This window comes from Heterodontus francisci, chromosome 1, assembly GCF_036365525.1.
Source record: "Heterodontus francisci isolate sHetFra1 chromosome 1, sHetFra1.hap1, whole genome shotgun sequence".
Lineage (NCBI taxonomy): Eukaryota > Metazoa > Chordata > Chondrichthyes > Heterodontiformes > Heterodontidae > Heterodontus > Heterodontus francisci.
In genome coordinates, this window is record NC_090371.1 from 91,677,724 (window position 1) to 91,697,180 (window position 19,457).

General features: G+C 46.1%; 1 protein-coding gene across 2 annotated transcripts in view; it reads right to left on the reverse strand.

The window, feature by feature from the left end:
• si:dkey-3h3.3 (uncharacterized protein LOC100144568 homolog) overlaps positions 1 to 19,457 on the reverse strand; it is a 36,138-nt gene that overhangs the window by 10,930 nt on the left and 5,751 nt on the right. The window contains exon 3 of one of the 2 annotated variants that reach the window (XM_068032750.1): positions 454 to 671. In XM_068032750.1, coding sequence (XP_067888851.1) covers positions 454 to 671 — 218 coding nt within the window. Of the gene's footprint in view, positions 1 to 453; positions 672 to 19,457 lie in introns of those variants that run through there. The other variant, XR_010975136.1, reaches the window with a different exon arrangement.

Genomic DNA, 19,457 nt, shown 5'->3' on the forward strand with positions numbered 1-19,457 from the left:
AAATCTGGCGGATTTGGCAGCATCTGTAGAGAGCGAAACAGAGTTAACGTTTCAGGTCTGTGACCCTCATGACCCTTTGTCTCCACAGATGCTGCCAGACTTGAATATTTCCAGCATTTACTGTTTACACTGTTATTTATTAAAAATGTTAAGCTTTAACTTAAAAACACTACCCAAGTCACTTAAAGGACCTGTCAGATGTGGAAAATAGCCAGTCACAAATTAGCCAATTATACACACTGCCTGAATTTCCTCTGCAATAATGCAAAGGAAATTCAGGCAGTGTGTACAACATGAAGCCAATCTGCTACCACCATTTCCAGCCACAATAAAGTGTTAAAATCAGCCCTAGGGAATCACAAGGAAATGATTTGTGAATTGTTGCAGCCTGTTCATTTATCAGGCACTGATGCTGAATCTGCGCTATGTTAATACCATTAACATCATACTTACATTGAAGGTCCTCCCGTCGTACTGGTTTTGTGATGAATATCATTCCATGTTACCACGTCACTTCTCCCTGTAGTGCTAGATGTTCCAACAGTGAAGATCAGTCTTTGATCAAAGGCACGCCGTAGCAGTTTGCACACCTTTCTCCCCTCATTATTGTCTGGTAGATAAGCAGTACGCGTTGTACCAGAATACCTCTGGCCAGGTCGTGGATGCTCTGCCTATGAGTTATACAAAATAAATGTTAAATAAGTTACCCATAAGCTTTACTAAAACTAAATTTAAAATAAAAACTCTGACCGCTGCCCCCGACAACTGAACAAGTTTATCCAGTGAGCAATCAAGCCAAAAAGATCAGGGAGATTCCCAAGTTTGATCCCAGGTTTGTTCTGACTTAGCTGATCTCAACTGGGGGCGTGGTAATAAATGCTACACTTGGCCACAGTATCCTGGGTTAAGGTTGTGGGATAAAATAGCCAGAGTTTCACTCCTGATTGCACATTAGATGAGAATCAACATCTTCAGGAGGGGAGGTGAAAGAAATGGTCAGAAAAAATAAATACGACTTGGAGATAACTGCCAATTTCATGCATAAAGCAAAATATCTCACGTTGTTTCCACTCTAAATTAATGGGAAGCAGATCCAGATATAACTGGTCTGCAGCTAATCCAGCATCTTCTGTTTGGCTTCTAGGGATTATGAAAATCTTGGCTGTAGCTAAAACTCCTTCAAGGGCACCAGTCTATCACCTCAGGTCAAAACGATAAGTTAATAAATGGGTGCAATGCACAACTGTGTTCATTAACAGTGATGAGCTGAATCAGGAGAATAGTTCTGGTCACTGAACAAGTGGTATACAACAGTTCCACAAAGCAAACCCACAGCCCAGAAAAGAAAAACTCACAGAACATGCACAAAACATGTGTTAATCATGTAAACTTCCTAAGAAAATCATATTTCACAGAAAGAACCAAATCAATTTCCAGTATTGTTAACACCAGTGATTCACCACCCACAGCCAAAATTCCTGATGATTAATTTACTCCTTGCACTTCATGTTTAGAGATTTTTTTAAATGTAGCTCCTTCTCATTTTGTAATTTGCCACATGAATCACACATGTTAAAACAAAACAGTGAGAGGGAAATGCAAATAACTCAAGCTTTGGTTAATTTATCAACTTTAATGACTTTTTTTGAATCCTGTACTATGTTGTTTATTTGCTTTGTCGACTCTCGAATACTACTTGTTCAGTAACCAGAATTAATAAGGCTTCCAAAAAAAGACTTGCATTTATATAGTGCCTTTTATAATCACAGGACGTCCCAAAGCACTTTACAGCCAATGAAGTACTTTAGAAGTGTAGTCACTGATGTAATGTAGAAATCCTTTTTGAATCCTGTGCTATGTTGTGTATTTGCTTTGCAAAGCTACTAAATACCACTTGTTCAATAACCAAAACCATCAGGTGTCTACAGCACAAGAAGTTTTTCCCTGATGTATAGGTAGGAATGGACAAATCCCATGGCCCTAAAATTGCTGAGAGAGATGTGTTTTACAGCAGGATTAGACCCGCACAGATACCCTCTGGTGTTAACTCTGCCAGAGAGCACAAACACCTAACAACATAGTACAGGCCTAGCAGGCACCCATGCCACTATAGAGGTCAGAAATTCCACTGCTGTCTGGATTTGACGGTTGGGAGGGGGGCACTCTCTAGGTCCCAGAGAGGGTTGAAAATTAGTAACTCTCAATGTAAGGGAGTTCCCATCACTAGCAACACAGGGCACCATGTTAGGGGCAGGCAATGGTTTCACGCCTTCACGATAAGCCTCTCTGGAAACCATCAGTAAAGGTCTGGGCCCCAAGCATTCAGGTCCCAGCCTATTTGCCAAGTCTTCGTCACCCCCATTGGAGCCATGGAAGTCCAAAACACTTCCAGAGCCTAACTGTTAACCATTATGTGCAATGTCCTTCTTTGGACTGTTCATTAAGGTATTATGGAAGGAGGTGGAAATGTGGAGTAATCAATTCAGCCATGAACTCATTGAATGGCAGAGCAGGCTCGAGGGGTCGAGTGGCCTACTCCTGCTCCTAATTCGTATGTTGGTATTAAACTGGAGGGGGAGGGCCGGTTAAAATTTAAGGGATAGCACATCAGTCTTTAACCTCTACGGCTTGGGTTTGAATCTAGCCCAAAAGATGGAGCAGAAAGTATTGTGTTTCTGCTAGCTGTAACTTTATTAACATGGGCAATCTCAGTGCCTAACAGAAGAGATCCAGCACAAAAGTGCCAATAATTCAGCAAGTCCCAGAAAGACCATATGGAATGCTGGCATGGAAAATTGGAAAACACCTATTGATACATTAAATAGCACTCCTCTGGAAGATGAAGCCAAGGCTCACTGAGGCATTAGCTTGGTTCTGCAAATAGCTGTGCAATAAGCAAAAACAAAATTAAAACTTTTTTTTGGTTGTGCTCTCCATTATAGTTATTCAAGCATGTGTTTTGCATTGGACATATTTTCCAGTGCCTTATATTCACAGCACTAACACCTTTAGCTCAATTTGAATTTTGACTGGTAGGAATCAAATAAACGGGACAAAGTTCACAGCATGACCACACAAATCACGTTCCTGAAATCATAGAATCGCACATCAGAGGCAGCTGTTCGACTCATTGAGTCTACCTTGGCTCTTTCGAACAGCAATCTACTTAGTATGACTCCCCCATTCCTTCTCCATATCCCTGCAATTTTCTTTAATCCAAGTATTTACCTGTGTTAGTCACATAGGATGTCATTTGTGACTCTGATAAAAGCTGTTTCAGTACTGTGGCAGGAGCAGCATCCTGATTGGAGAGATTCAAACATGAAGTTTTGGGAAAGATGGCAACGGATTTGGGAGGTGACAATACATTCAGGAACTTTGGAGAGGAAAGGGAGTTTGGAAATAGGATAATAGTTTGCAAGGACAACAAGAGTTGTTTTTTTGAGGAGACGGGTGATGACGGCAGATTTAGAGGACACAACACATGAAGAGAGAGAACTGTTAACAATATTGGCTCACATGGGGGGCAGCAGGGGAAGTGGGGTGGTCACCAATTTAGTGGGAATGAGATTAAAGGAGCATGAAGTGGGTCTTATGGACAAGATGAGCTCGGAGAAGGCATGAGGGGGAATAGGAGCACAACTAGAGAAAGATGCGAGTTTAGGGTTAGGTCAGGGAACAGCTTTAGAGGAAGTGTGGTTAGGTGGGCTAGTGGAAGGGAGGGACGCAGTAGAGGCAGCTAATCGGATGGTCTTGATTTTAGTGACAAGAAGTCCATAAGCTCCTCCCACTTATTATTGGAGATGAGGGTGGAGGAAACAGGGAGGGGAGTTTAAGAGGGTTTTCAGTAGAGAAAAGATGCCATGGGTTATCCTTGCATTCCAGAATGATCCTGGAATAGTGAACAGTTTTAGCAGAGGACAGCAGAACCCGATCAATGTTTTGTGGTCCAGCCAGATGTGGCGGTGAATAGCTAAACCAGTTGTCCGTCACATCCTTCCAAGTCTGTGCACCTTGGCCTTTAGGAGTGGAGATGAAGGCCGTACTCGGGGAATGGCCAGGGTGAGAGAAAGCAATGGTTTTAATGGGAACTATGCCATCAAAGGTGGGGTGAGGGTGCAGTTGAGCAAATGTGGTGTACAGAGGGCCAGAGGCTGGACAGTTTGGATTTTGAAAGTGCAGTTGTAAGTGAATTGGGAGACAGCTTTTTTCCAAGGACGATATAGAATAAGGTAGGATTGGGCCATGGAAGGGGGATGTGGGTGGACAGTGATACAAGGAAGGGTTTAAGAGCTTTATCTGTAATTGATACATTGGGACTAGCAAGACCACGAGAGATGGCAAGGTCAAAGGGGTGGCCAGGAAGAGGTTGGGGAGTTAACATGGAGGGAGAGATTTAGGGAGGACAAGACAGCAGTGAACTCAGAGGAGAGATCGTGGGGAGTTGAGATGGAGGTTGAAATCACAGAGGATGCAGAGGCTGAGGGAGAAAAAACAGTGAAGATATCTCGGTGAGAAAATTTTTATTGTACTTGGGAGGGCGACAGAGATTTTGGAAGAGGTGAGACGCTCAAAGGAGGAGGAGAAAGTGTCAGAAGAGTAGTGGGTCAGGCCAAGATGTGACCTGGTGATAAGTACCACACCACGGTCTTGGCAGGGCAAGTGGCGGATGTAGCCAGGTGGGGAGGCTTCGCTAAGTGGAAAGCGGCATCACCCCTCAGCCTGGTTTCCGTTAAGGCCATGATGTTAATGCAATATAATAGGTTCACAGATGGCAAGGGCCTTTTTTCACAAGCGAACGGACATTCTGGAGGGAGACGTTTAGAGGAGTGGTCCACAGGATCAGCAGTGGAAGGGGGAGTTGGACGGGAAGAAGATTGGCAAGATTAGCCCACAGCAGGAGCACTGGTCAACACGAGAGTAACATGGGGCAGTTGGGATTGCTGCTCATAATGAGATGACGCCGAGTACATCAATGAGCTCATCAGAGAATGCGAAGAGAAGCACAGGGGCAAGCTGTCAGGTTGTCTAATAGGGAGTCAAGAGATCAGGAACGTTGAAGAGTAGTGAAGGGTTGGAGGAGGGAATTGGGAGGGCAGAGCGCCTGAGAAAGGAGCTAAAGAGAAAAGGTAAAAAGAGCAAAAGTGGAAATAGAGTGATGGGATCATGTCTGGAGCGGCACCCAAAACGGACACACAAGTGGACTCGGGGAGCTCGAGTTACATAGGTCAGGTTACATATAAATTAGGGTACATAAAAACCTCTCCATAGTCTTCCTATCAAAATGCATCAACTCTCACTTTTCTGTGTTGAATTTCATCTGCCACGTGTCCTTCCATTCCACCAGCCTATGTCCACTGAAGTCTATTACTGTCTTCCTCACTGTGACTGCACTTCCAAGTTTTGTCTCATCCGTAAATTTTGAAATTGTGCCCTGTATCCCCAAATCCAAGTCAATAATGTAAATCAAAAACAGCTGTGGTCCTAGTAATGACCCTTGGGGAGTGCTACAGTATACCTCCTCCAGTCCGAAAAATAGCCATTAACCACAATTCTGTTTTCTATCCCTTAACCCATTTTGTATCCAAGCTGCTATTGCCCCTTTTATCCCATGGGCTTCAAATTTCCTAACAAGCAAATAAGCGAGACAGTGGCATAGTGGTAATGTCCGTGAACTAGTAATCCAGAGCAGGCTCAAATCCCACCATAGCAGCTAGTGGAATTTAAATTCAATTTATTAATTAAAACACTGGAATTGAAAGCTAGTCTCAGTAATGTTGCCATAATCTATCATCGTTAACAAAGCCATCTGGTTCACCAATGTCCATCAGGGAAGGAAATCTGCTGTCCTTACCTGGTCTGGCCTACATTTGACTCCAGACCCACAGCAATGTGGTTCACTCTGAGCGGCACCCTGAAATGTCAAGGACAATTAGGGATGGGAAACAAATGTTAGCCTTGCCAGCGATGCCTATATCTCATGGAAGAATTTTGAAAGTCCATTTACACATGAACTGGCACTAACTGGTTATAATCTACATTTAGAAGACTGACAATTCTGGTCTCCATAAAAGGACTTAGAAACTGATGCAAAGAATATTTACAAGGATGGTACCAGAATTGAGAGATTACAGCTATCAGGAAAGATGGAATAGGTTGGAAGTTTTTCATTGGAATAGTTATGACAAAAGGTCACAGACCTGAAACGCAAGTCTGTTTTTCTCTCTCCACAGTGCTGCCAGACCTGCCAAGTGTTGCCAGCATTGTATTGTTCTGCCAGATTTCCAGCATCCACAGTATTTTGTTTTTGTGCCATAAATACAAGATAGTTATCAACAAATCCAATGGGGAAATAAAGGAGAAATTTCTTCACTCAGTGTGGTTAGAATGTGGACCTCACTACCATGGGAAGTGGTTGAGGCAAATAGCCTGGATGCTTTCAGAAGCAAATTGGTGAGTACGAGAGGAGATGGTATAGAAAGATATGCCGCAAGGTTGAGATGAGGTAGATGGAATGGAAGGATTCTCATGTTAACTATTAACACTGACACAGGCTAGTTGGGTGGAATATCCTGTTGCAGTGCTGTATATTCTATATAATTCAATGTAATAGCAAGATATTTTATTGTAAACAGGCAGTTCCTACCCATATAAACTGGAAAACTGTTATTTTGTGACGAGATATCACCTGGAGCATCAACTCGTTCTACATTAATGACCCTCATGACTCAGCATGTTCCTCACTTGACCATTACCATCAAGCCAAGGGACCAACCCTGGTTCACAGAAGAGTGCAGGGGAACATGCCAGGAGCAGCACCAGGCATACCTAAAAATGAGGTGGCAAACTGGTGAAGCTACAACACAGGGCTACATGCATGCCGAATAGCGGAAGCAGCATGCAATAGAGCTAAGCAATCCCATAACCAATGGATCAGATCTAAGCTCTACAATTCGCCACATCCAGTCATGAATGGTGGTGGAGAATTAAACAACTGTCAAGAAGAGGCGGTTCCACAAATATCCCCATCCTCAACGATGGAGGAGCCCAGCACATCAGTGCAAAATAAAAAGCTGAAGCATTTGCAACCATCTTCAGCCAGAAGTACCAAGTGGATGATCCATCTCAGCCTCCTCCTGAGGTCCCCAGCATCACAGATGCCAGTCTTCAGCCAGTCCGATTCACTCTGTGTGATATCAGGAAGCAGCTGAAGGCATTGGATACTGCAAAGGCTATGGATCATGATAACATCCTGGTGTAGTACTGAAGACCTGTGCTGCAGAACTCGCCATGTCCCGAGCCAAGCTGTTCCAGTACAGCTACAACACTGGTATCTACCCAGCAATGTGGATAATTGCCCAGGTATGTCCTGTCCACAAAAAGCAGGACAAATTCAATCCAACCAATTACTGCCCCAGTCTACTCTTAATCATCAACGAAAGTGATGGAAGGGGTCGTCGACAGTGCAAGCAGGCACCACATAAATATTGACAACCTGCTCACTGTTTCCTAGTTTGGGTTCCGCCAAAGCCACTCAGCTCCTGACCTCATTGTAAACTTTCTGTCACAGACCTGAAACGTTAATTCTGCTTCTCTCTCCACAGATGCTGCCAGACCTGCTGAGTATTTCCAGCACTTTCTGCTTTTGTTTCAGATTTCCAGCATCGGCGGTATTTTGCTTTTATTGAGGTGAGTGATTGCCCTTGATAGCAAAGCAGCATTTGACCAAGTGTGGCATCAAGGAGCCCGAGAAAAACTGGAGTCAATAGGAACTGGGAAGAACGTAAGAAATAGGAGTAGGCCATTCAGCCCCTCAAGCCTGCCCCGCCATTCGATAAGATCATGGCTGATCTGTCCAAGGCCTCAACTCCTCTTGGCCTGCTCCACATAACCCTCGACTCAGAGATTTCAAAAATTTATCTACCTCCTCCTTAAATACATTTAGTGACCTAGCCTCCACAACACTCTGAAGGAGAGAAGTCCAGAGATTCACCACCCTCTGAGAGAATTCCTTCTCATCTCAGTTTTAAATGTCTGACCCCTTATTCTGTAACTATGTCCCCTAGTTTGAGATTCCCCCACCAGTGGAAACATATTCTCAACATCTACCCTGTCAAACCCCCTTAGAATCTAATAGAAACATAGAAAAATAGGAGCAAGAGTCAGCCATTCAGCCCTTGGAGCCTGCTCAGCCATTCAATACGATCATGGTTGATCATCCAAACTCAGTAACCTGTTTCCGCTTTCTCCCCATATCCCTCATATGTAACTCTTTCTTACAGAGGTGATTACATTCACTAAGGGTTTTTTTTTTCCAGTGGTTTAAATAAAGGCATGCAGCTTTGCCAACAGTGCGCTGCAGATGCTCTCCGAGCCATCTCCCACGGGCGCTTTGATGTTGCGGCCGGGGGGCCGTTCGTGGATTTTTTGGGTGATCGGGGCACCTTTTCTCAAGACTTCTCTAGGGTCCCGCTGCTCCTTCTTCACCTCAATGGACTTACCGCACACCGTGGCTGCAGACACTCTGGGCGGTGAAGACAGCAGGATCAGAGATTAAAGTAAAGTATCGACAGCTGTGCTCGTCAGTTTCATCCGGATCAATTTCATTGAGAAAACAAAGAGCAGGTGTGGCTGGGGGAGGGCAGTGGGCCCAGGAAACATACACTAAACTAACTGTTAGCTTTTAGTTAGGGCTAAAATGAACTGATTTAAAGAGCCAGGGGAGTTTAAACAGTTTAAGAGGGTAGATTGGGGGAGAAAACATTAGGAATGGGAGCAGATGGCTATGGATATCGTTGAACAGTAAGGGAGCTTCCAGCCCAGGAGCCATCATGGTGTAACACATCATGAATGTAATCACCTCTGTAGGTCTGCCAAAAGATGCTTCACCTCCTGAAGGACGTGGATGAGCTTTCCGGACGTCGATGGTGGGCACTAGGGACCTTATTACCTGCACCCACTTCCCCCTCCCCTTCCCTACCCTCTCAGCTCACCCCCCAACAACCCCGTCCCAGCCCGCACCCCCCCGCACCATCTTCCCCCCACACCCCCTTCCCCTGCACCCCCCCCACCCCCCTTCCCAGCTCCCCCTCCCTCCACCCCTCCCCCTCCTCCCACAGGCACCATCCTACACCTGTGTAGGGGCCCTAACAACCCCACTGCCTTGTGGGCGTCTCGCGAGAGACCAAGGCTAAGGGAGTAAACCCTAACAGATAATCCGGAGTGGAACCCCGTAGGCGGTCATGTGTCACCTTTGGCATGTTTCCGGCAGTTCCTGCAGCCATACCGATGCCAAACGTCGTGCTCTGCACTCCTTTGGACCCCAGCAGAAAGGCCGAGAGGGGGGTTTTGACGACTGGGCAACTCTCAACCTCCATAAACTTGCCCAGGCATGCGCCATGGAGAGGTCACTCCATAGTTGCCTCTCAGCGACTGACACAACACGGAAGGCAGCAGTTACGGGTTATAAGTCCAGATAAATTGGCGTAGAAACTGGGCGCCACGGGTTGCCTTTGTCGGTGGGAGAGGTCATTGCACCTCACTGGACAGCTACCGCCCGCCTCAAACCGGGCAGCCCCCGGTCGATAAGGTTCTGTCCCGCCACAGTCTACCTGCTTCAATGGGTGCTTGGAGCTCAGGGTCATTGCCCGAAAGGTGGACTGATACACCGCACCAAACAACACGAAAAAAGGAAAGGTACCAGCCCTTCGCTTTGCAAGCTGGAACGTCAGAACTATGTGTCCTGGCCTGTCGGAAGACCTTACACAAATCAACGATTCTCGGAAGACCGCCATCATTAACAACGAGCTCAGTAGACTCAATGTAGACATTGCAGCACTTCAGGAGACACGCCTCCCCGCGAGTGGATCTCTAGCAGAGCAAGACTACACCTTCTTCTGGCAGGGCAGGGATCCTGAAGAACCAAGACAGCATGGAGTGGGCTTCGCCATCAGAAACTCCTTGCTCAGCATGATAGAGCCTCTCTCAAATGGCTCGGAACGCATACTGTCCATCCGACTGCTCACCACCTCTGGTCCAGTACACCTACTCAGCATCTATGCTCCAACACTCTGTTCCGCACCTGAAGCTAAAGACCAGTTCTATGAGCAACTCCATAACATCATTAGCAGCATCCCCAACACCGAACACCTATTCCTGCTGGGGGACTTTAATGCCAGGGTTGGGGCCGACCATGACTCATGGCCCTCCTGCCTTGGGCGCTATGGCGTTGGAAGGATGAATGAGAACGGGCAGAGACTGCTTGAGTTGTGTACCTATCATAACCTCTGCATCACCAACTCGTTCTTTCACACGAAACCCTGTCACCAGGTTTCATGGAGGCACCCAAGATCGCGTCGTTGGCACCAGCTAGACCTCATTGTCACAAGGCGAGCCGCCTTAAACAGTGTTCAAATCACACGCAGCTTCCACAGTGCAGACTGCGACACCGACCACTCCCTGGTGTGCAGCAAGGTTAGACTCAGACCAAAGAAGTTGCATCATTCCAAGCAGAAGGGCCACCCGCGCATCAACACGAGCAGAATTTCTCACCCACAGCTGTTACAAAAATTTCTAAATTCACTTGTAACAGCCCTTCAAAACACTCCCACAGGGGATGCTGAGACCAAGTGGGCCCACGTCAGATACGCCATCTATGAGTCAGCTTTGACCACCTACGGCAAAAGTGCGAAGAGAAATGCAGACTGGTTTCAATCTCATAATGAAGAGCTGGAACCTGTCATAGCCGCTAAGCGCATTGCACTGTTGAACTACAAGAAAGCCCCCAGCGATTTAACATCCGCAGCACTTAAAGCAGCCAGAAGCACTGCACAAAGAACAGCCAGGCGCTGCGCAAACGACTAGTGGCAACACATATGCAGTCATATTCAGCTGGCCTCAGACACCGGAAACATCAGAGGAATGTATGATGGCATGAAGAGAGCTCTTGGGCCAACCATCAAGAAGATCGCCCCCCTCAAATCTAAATCAGGGGACATAATCACTGACCAACACAAACAAATGGACCGCTGGGTTGAGCACTACCTAGAACTGTACTCCAGGGAGAATGCTGTCACTGAGACTGCCCTCAATGCAGCCCAGCCTCTACCAGTCATGGATGAGCTGGACATACAGCCAACCAAATCAGAACTCAGTGATGCCATTGATTCTCTAGCCAGTGGAAAAGCCCCTGGGAAGGACAGCATTACCCCTGAAATAATGAAGAGTGCCAAGCCTGCGATACTCTCACCACTACATGAACTGCTTTGCCTGTGCTGGGACGAGGGAGCAGTACCCCAGGACATGCGCGATGCCAATATCATCGCCCTCTATAAAAACAAAGGTGACCACGGTGACTGCAACAACTACCGTGGAATCTCCCTGCTCAGCATAGTGGGGAAATTCTTTGCTCGAGTCGCTCTGAACAGGCTCCAGAAGTTGGCCGAGCGCGTCTACCCTGAGGCACAGTGTGGCTTTTGTGCAGAGAGATCGACCGTTGACATGCTGTTCTCCCTTCGTCAGATACAGGAGAAATGCCGTGAACAGCAGATGCCCCTCTACATTGCTTTCATTGATCTCACCAAAGCCTTTGACCTCGTCAGCAGACGTGGTCTCTTCAGACTACTAGAAAAGATTGGATGCCCACCAAAGCTACTAAGTATCATCACCTCATTCCATGACAATATGAAAGGCACAATTCAACATGGTGGCTCCTCCTCAGAGCCCTTTCCTATCCTGAGTGGCGTGAAACAGGGCTGTGTTCTCGCACCCACACTTTTTGGGATTTTCTTCTCCCTGCTGCTTTCACATGCGTTCAAGTCCTCTGAAGAAGGAATTTTCCTCCACACAAGATCAGGGGGCAGGTTGTTCAACCTTGCCCGTCTAAGAGCGAAGTCCAAAGTACGGAAAGTCCTCATCAGGGAACTCCTCTTTGCTGACGATGCTGCTTTAACATCCCACACTGAAGAGTGCCTGCAGAGTCTCATCAACAGGTTTGCGGCTGCCTGCAATGAATTTGGCCTAACCGTCAGCCTCAAGAAAACGAACATCATGGGGCAGGATGTCAGAAATGCTCCATCCATCAATATTGGCGACCACGCTCTGGAAGTGGTTCAAGAGTTCACCTGCCTAGGCTCAACTATCACCAGTAACCTGTCTCTAGATGCAGAAATCAACAAGCGCATGGGAAAGGCTTCCACTGCTATGTCCAGACTGGCCAAGAGAGTGTGGGAAAATGGCGCACTGACACGGAACACAAAAGTCCGAGTGTATCAGGCCTGTGTCCTCAGTACCTTGCTCTATGGCAGCGAGGCCTGGACAACGTATGTCAGCCAAGAGCGACATCTCAATTCATTCCATCTTCGCTGCCTCCGGAGAATACTTGGCATCAGGTGGCAGGACCGTATCTCCAACACAGAAGTCCTCGAGGCGGCCAACATCCCCAGCTTGTACACACTACTGAGTCGGCGGCGCTTGAGATGGCTTGGCCATGTGAGCCGCATGGAAGATGGCAGGATCCCCAAAGACACATTGTACAGCGAGCTCGCCACAGGTATCAGACCCACCGGCCGTCCATGTCTCCGCTATAAAGACATCTGCAAACGTGACATGAAATCCTGTGATATTGATCACAAGTCGTGGGAGTCAGTTGCCAGCGTTCGCCAGAGCTGGCGGGCAGCCATAAAGACGGGGCTAAAATGTGGCGAGTCAAAGAGACTTAGTAGTTGGCAGGAAAAAAGACAGAGGCGCAAGGGGAGAGCCAACTGTGCAACAGCCCCGACAAACAAATTTCTCTGCAGCACCTGTGGAAAAGCCTGTCACTCTAGAATTGGCCTTTATAGCCACTCCAGGCGCTGCTTCACAAACCACTGACCACCTCCAGGCGCTTATCCATTATCTCTCTAGATAAGGAGGCCCAAAAGAAAGAACTCTTTCTTGAATATATTTAATGATTTGGCCTCAACTGCTTTCTGTGGTAGAGAATTCCACAGGTTCACCACTCTCTGGGTGAAGAAATCTCTCCTCATCTCAGTCCTAAATGGCTGATCCCTTATCTTTAGACTGTGACCCCTGGTGCTGGACTCCCCTGCCATCGGAAACATCCTTTCTGCATCTAGTCTGTGCAGTCCTGTTAGAATTTTGTAGGTTTCTATGAAATCCCCTCTCATTCTTCTAAACTGTAGCGAATACAAGCCTAATTGACCCAATCTCTCTTCATACGTCAGTCCTGCCATCCCAGGAATCAGTCTGGTGAACCTACGCTACACTCCCTCCATAGCAAGAACATCCTTCAATATGTTTCAATAAGACCGCTTCTCATTCTTCTAAACTCCAATGAATAAAGGACTAACCTTTTTAGCCATTCTTGATAGACAACCTCTTCATCCCAGGAATCAGCCTAGTGAACCTTTTCTGAACTGCTTCCAATGCTATCATATCCTTCCTTAAATACATTGACCAAAACTGTACGCAGTACTCCAGGCATGGCCTCACCAACACCCCGTACAGTTGTATCAAGACTTCCCTATTTTTAAACTCTTACCCCCTAGCAATAAAAGCCTAAATTAAATTTGCCCTCCTAATTACTTGCTGCACCTGCATGCTAACTTTTTGTGCTTCATGTACAAGAACACCCAGATCCCTTTGTACTGCAGTATTTTGTAGTCTTTCTCCATCTAAGTAATAATCTGCCTCTTTATTCTTTCTACCAAAGTGGATGACCTCAGACTTTCCCACATTGAACTCCATCTGCCAAGTTTTTGCTCACACATTTAACCTATCTATATCCCTTTGCAGATTACATAGAAACATAGAAAATAGGAGCAGGAGTAGACCATTCATGGCTGATCATCCAACTCAGTAGCCTGTTCCCGCTTTCACTCATACCCTTTGATCCCTTAGACTCAAGAGCAAATCTAACTCCTTCTTGAAAACATACAATGTTTTGGCCTCAACTGCTTTCTGTGGTAGTGAATTCCTCAGGCTTACCACTCTCTGGGTGAAGAAATTTCTCCTCATCTCAGTCCTGAAAGGTTTACCCCATATCCTAAGACAATGACCCCTGGTTCTGGACTCCCCCACCATCGGGAACATCCTTCCTGCATCTACCCTGTCAAGTCCTGTTAGAATTTTATAGGTTTCTATGAGATCCCCCCTCACTCTTCTGAACTCCAGCGAATATAATCCTAACCGACTCAATCTCTCCTCATACGTCAGTCCTGCCATCCCAGGAATCAGTCTGGTAAACCTTTGCTGCACTCCCTCTATAGCAAAAACATCCTTCCTCAGATAAGGAGACCAAAATTGCACACAATATTCCAGGTGTGGCCTCACCAAGACCCTGTATAATTGCAGCAAGACATGCCTGCTTCCGTACTCGAATCCTCTCGCTATGAAGGCCAACATACCATTTGCCTTTCTTACCGCCTGTTGTGCCTGCATGCTTACCTTCAGCGACTGCTGTACAAGAACACCCAGGTCTCGCTGCATATTCCCCTCTCTCAGTTTATCGCCGTTCAGATAATAATCTGCCTTCCTGTTTTTGTTACCAAAGTGGATAACCTCACATTTATCCACATTATACAGCATCTTCCATGCATTAGCCCACTCACTCAACTTGTCCAAATCACCCTGAAGCCTCTGTGCATCGTCCTCACAACTCACCCTCCCACTCAGTTTTGTGTCATCTGCAAATTTGGAGATATTACAAAGAACAAAGAACAGTACAGCACAGGAACAGGCCATTCGGCCCTCCAAGCCTGCGCCGATCTTGATGCCTGTCTAAACTAAAACCTTCTGCACTTCCGGGGACCATATCCCTCTATTCCCAGCCTATTCATGTATTTGTCAAGATGCCTCTTTAACGTCGCTATCGTACCTGCTTCCACCACCTCTCCCGGCAGCAAGTTCCAGGCACTCACCACCCTCTGTGTAAAGAACTTGCCTCGCACATCCCCTCTAAACTTTGCTCCTCACACCTTAAGCCTATGTCCCCTAGTAACTGACTCTTCCACCCTGGGAAAAAGCTTCTGACTGTCCATGCCGCTCATAACTTTGTAAACCTCTATCATGTCGCCCCTTCACTTTCGTCGTTCCAGTGAAAACAATCCGATTTTATCCAACCTCTCCTCATAGCTAATACCCTCCAGACCAGGCAACATCCTGGTAAACCTCTTCTGTACCCTGTCCACAGCCTCCACGTCCTTCTGGTAGTGTGGCGACCAAAATTGCACGCAATATTCTAAGTGTGGCCTAACTAAGGTTCTGTACAGCTGCAGCATGACTTGCCAATTTTTATACTCTATGCCCCGACCGATGAAGGCAAGCATGCGTATACCTTCTTGACTACCTTATCCACCTGCGTTGCCACTTTCAGTGACCTGTGGACCTGTACTCCCAGATCTCTCTGCCTGTCAATACTCCTAAGGGTTCTGCCATTTACTGCATACTTCCCACCTGTATTAGATCGTCCAAAATGCATTAGCTCACATTTGTTCGGTTTAGACTCCATCTGCCATTTCTCCGCCCAAGTCTCCAACCGATCTATATCCTGCTGTATCCTCTGACAATCCTAATCACTATCCGCAACTCCACCAACCTTTGTGTCGTCCACAAACTTACTAATCAGACCAGCTACATTATCCTCCAAATCACAAATATAATACAAACAGCAACGGTCCCAGCACTGATCCCTGCAGAACACCACTAGTCACAGCCCTCCATTCAGAAAAGCACCCTTCCACTGCTACCCTCTGTCTTCTATGACCGAGCCAGTTCTGTATCCATCTTGCCAGCTCACCTCTGATCCCGTGTGACTTCATCTTTTGTACCAGTCTGCCATGAGGGACCTTGTCAAAGGCTTTACTGAAGTCCATATAGATAACATCCACTGCCCTCCTTCATCAATCATCTTCGTCACTTCCTCAAAAAACTCAATCAAGTTAGTGAGACACAACCTCCCCTTCACAAAACCAGGCTACCATTTCATTACATTTACATTACCATTACATTTAGTTCCCTCATCTAAATCATTAATGTGTATTGTGAATAGCTGGGGTCCTCGTACCGATCCCTGCAGTACCCCACAAGTCACTGCCTGCCATTTGAAAAAGACCCATTTATCCCTACTCTTTGTTTCCTCTCCTCCAACCAATTTTCTATCCATCGCAATACACTACCCCCAATCCCACGCACTTTAATTTTACACGCTAATCTTTTACGTGGGACTTTGTCGAAAGCCTTCTGAAAGTCCAAATAAATCACATCCACTGGCTCCCCCTCATCAACTCTACTAGTTACTTCCTCAAAGAATTCTAGTAGATTTGTCAAGCATAACTTCCTTTTCGTAAATCCTTGCTGACTCTGTCAGATTCTACCACTGTTCTCTAAGTGCTCTGCTATAAAATCTTGGATAATGGGCTCGAGAATTTTCCCCACTACTGACGTCAGGCTGACTGGTCTATAATTCCCTGTTTTCTCTCTACCTCCCTTTTTAAACAGTGGGGTTACATTAGCTAACCTCCAACCTGTAGGAACTGTTCCAGAATCTATAGAATCTTGGATGACGACCACCAATGCATCCACTATTCCTTAAGTACTCTGGGATGCATACCATCAGGCCCTGGGGATATATCGGCCTTCAATCCCAGCAATTTCCCCAACACCATTTCTCTACTAATACGGATTTCCTTCAGTTCTTCTCTCTCACTAAACCCTGTGTTCCCCAACATTTCTGGTATAATATTTGTGTCCTCTTTTGTGAAGACAGAATCAAAGTATGCATTTAGTTGGTCAGCCATTTCTTTGTTCCCATTAATAAATTCCCCTGTTTTTTTTTATTCGTTCATGGCAATTGGGTGTCGCTGGCCAGGCCAGCATTTATTAGGTTAAGTTTCGAGGAGAAATTACACAAATTAGACCTGTTTTCGCTAGAATTTAAAAGGTTAAGGGGACACTTTTACTTTTACACTATTACTTTTCAACTTACTTCCTAGCTCCCTATATTCTGCTTTTAGGACCTCATCCTTTTTTTTTAAACATGTCATTTGTACCAATGTATACCACAACCACTGACTGTTCACCCTCCCACTTCAGAATGTCCTGTAACCACTCTGAGACATCCTTGACCCTAGCACCAGGGAGGCAACATACCATCCTGGAGTCTCTTTTGCAGCCACAGAAACACCTATCTATTCCCCTTACAATTGAATCCCCTATAACTAGTGCATTCCCACACTTTTTACTCCTCCCTGCAGCAGAGCCAACCGTGGTGCAACGAATTGGGCTGTTGCTGCTTTCCCGAGAGGCCATTCCCAACAGTATCCAAAGCAGTATACCTGTTTTGCAGGGAAATAGCGACAGGAGATTCCTGAACAGCCTGCCTAGTCCTCTTGCTCTGCCTAGTGGTCATCTATTCCCCTCCTGCCTGTGGGGTCTGAGCCTGCAGTGTGACCACCTCTCTGTACGTGCTATCTACGATACTCTCTGTCTCGTGGATGCTCCAAATCGTCCCCAGCTGACGCTCCAGTTCCGAAACCCGGGCTTCCAGGAGCTGCAGCTGGATACATTTCCTGCACACATGCTGGTCCCGAGCACTGGAAATGTTCCCGGCTTCCGACATGGAGCACACCACGGCTTTGAGCTCTCCTGCCATGACTTAACCCTTTAAATTAAATTAAACCTTCTGGAAGATCTTAATGTCCAATAATATCAGTTACTTTAGGGCCCTTCTTCCCTGGTCCTCGTTACTACAGAACTCCCTTAAAAAAAAAACTTACTTACTATATTTGAAATAAACTTTAAACTTTTCTTACCTGAGAAACTTATCCAGCTATTTAGAGCTATTCCCTAACAGCAGTGACTCACCAACCAATCACCTTGCAGCTCTCCTGTGACATCACTGTTGGCTTTTTTCCCCAAAACTCTGGCACGCTGCCGCTGCACTTTTAAACTCTGCCGGTCTCACTCAGCCTCACTCCTTCCCGCTGCACTTTTAAAATCTGCCGGTCTCACTTAGCCTCCTTAACTACGAGATCTCTTATTAATCCTACTTCATTACACATTACCAAATCTAAAATAGCCTGTTAACGGGTAGGTTCTGCAACTTATTATTCTAAGAAACAATCCCTGATGCACTCTACAAATTTATATTCAATGTTACCCGTGTCAATTTGAATTGTCCATTCTATATGCAGATTAAAAAATCACCCATGATAATTGTAATGCCCTTCTTACACACCTCCATTATTTCCTGATTAATACTTTGTTCTACAGAGAGGCAACTCCTCGGGGGTCTATATACCACTTCCACCTGTGATTTCTTTCCCTTGCTATTCCTTATTTCCACCCAAACTGATTCTACATCACGATCTATTACACCTATAATCATTATTCACAACTGCACTGATCCCTTCCTTTAATAACAAAGCTACCCCACCTCCTTTTCCTTTCTGTCTATTCTTCCGGAATATCCTTGAACATTGAGTTACCAGTCCTGGTCATTCTGCAACCGCGTCTCTGTGATAGCTATCAAATCATATTCATTTATTTCTATTTGTGCCATCAGCTGATCTATCTTGTAACAAATGCTACGTGCTCGCAGATAAAAAGCCTTAAGCTTTGACTTTTTAACCATTTTTACCTACTCTGGTTCTAATTTCTGCTGCACTCTTATGCTTGTATTCTCTATCCCTTCCTGTCACACTCAGATTAATATATGTCCCTTCACTATCCTGCACCCCTGCTCTCTCATTACTTTTCGACTTTTTAAACTTCCCTTCAATTGAACCCTCCTCCCAACTATTTAGTTTAAAGCCTTATCTACAACCATAGTTATACGATTCACCAGCATGGTTCAAGCGAAGCACATCCCAACAGAACTGCTCTCTTACCCCAGTACTGGTGCCAGTATCCCATGAATTGGAACCCATTTCTCCTACACACCAATCTTTGAGCCACGCATTTACCTCTCTAATCATATTTACCCTATGCCAATTTGCACGTGGCTCAGGTAGTAATCCGGAGATTATTTCCTTTGTGGTTCTGCTTTTTAATTTGGCTGCGTTTGCTGACAATGCAACCACTAGGTGGCCCTGCACTGGCACATTTGCAAATGAGCCTGTTCAACTAAAACGTCACAGTCAACAATGTTCTGGCAGCTGCTCAAATAATCACACAAAGGCAACGTAAAGCAACACAAAGGCCATGAGTTTACATGGCAGCGGGGAATAGCCGTAGAGATCGGGCAAGGGGGGGTGGGGGGGATGACCATAGAGATTTGGCGAGGGGTGGAGGATGGCCGGAGTGTGTGTGGTGGGGGGGGCGGGGGGTATGAGGGGAGGAGGAGAGCACACCCACTGCCACCAAGGTCTTCGGCTGCTCTCTCCCCGCTTTCCCCACACTCTCTCCCCCGCATTATGCAATGATGTCATCTGCGCATGTGGCAACCGGTCCAGGCAACG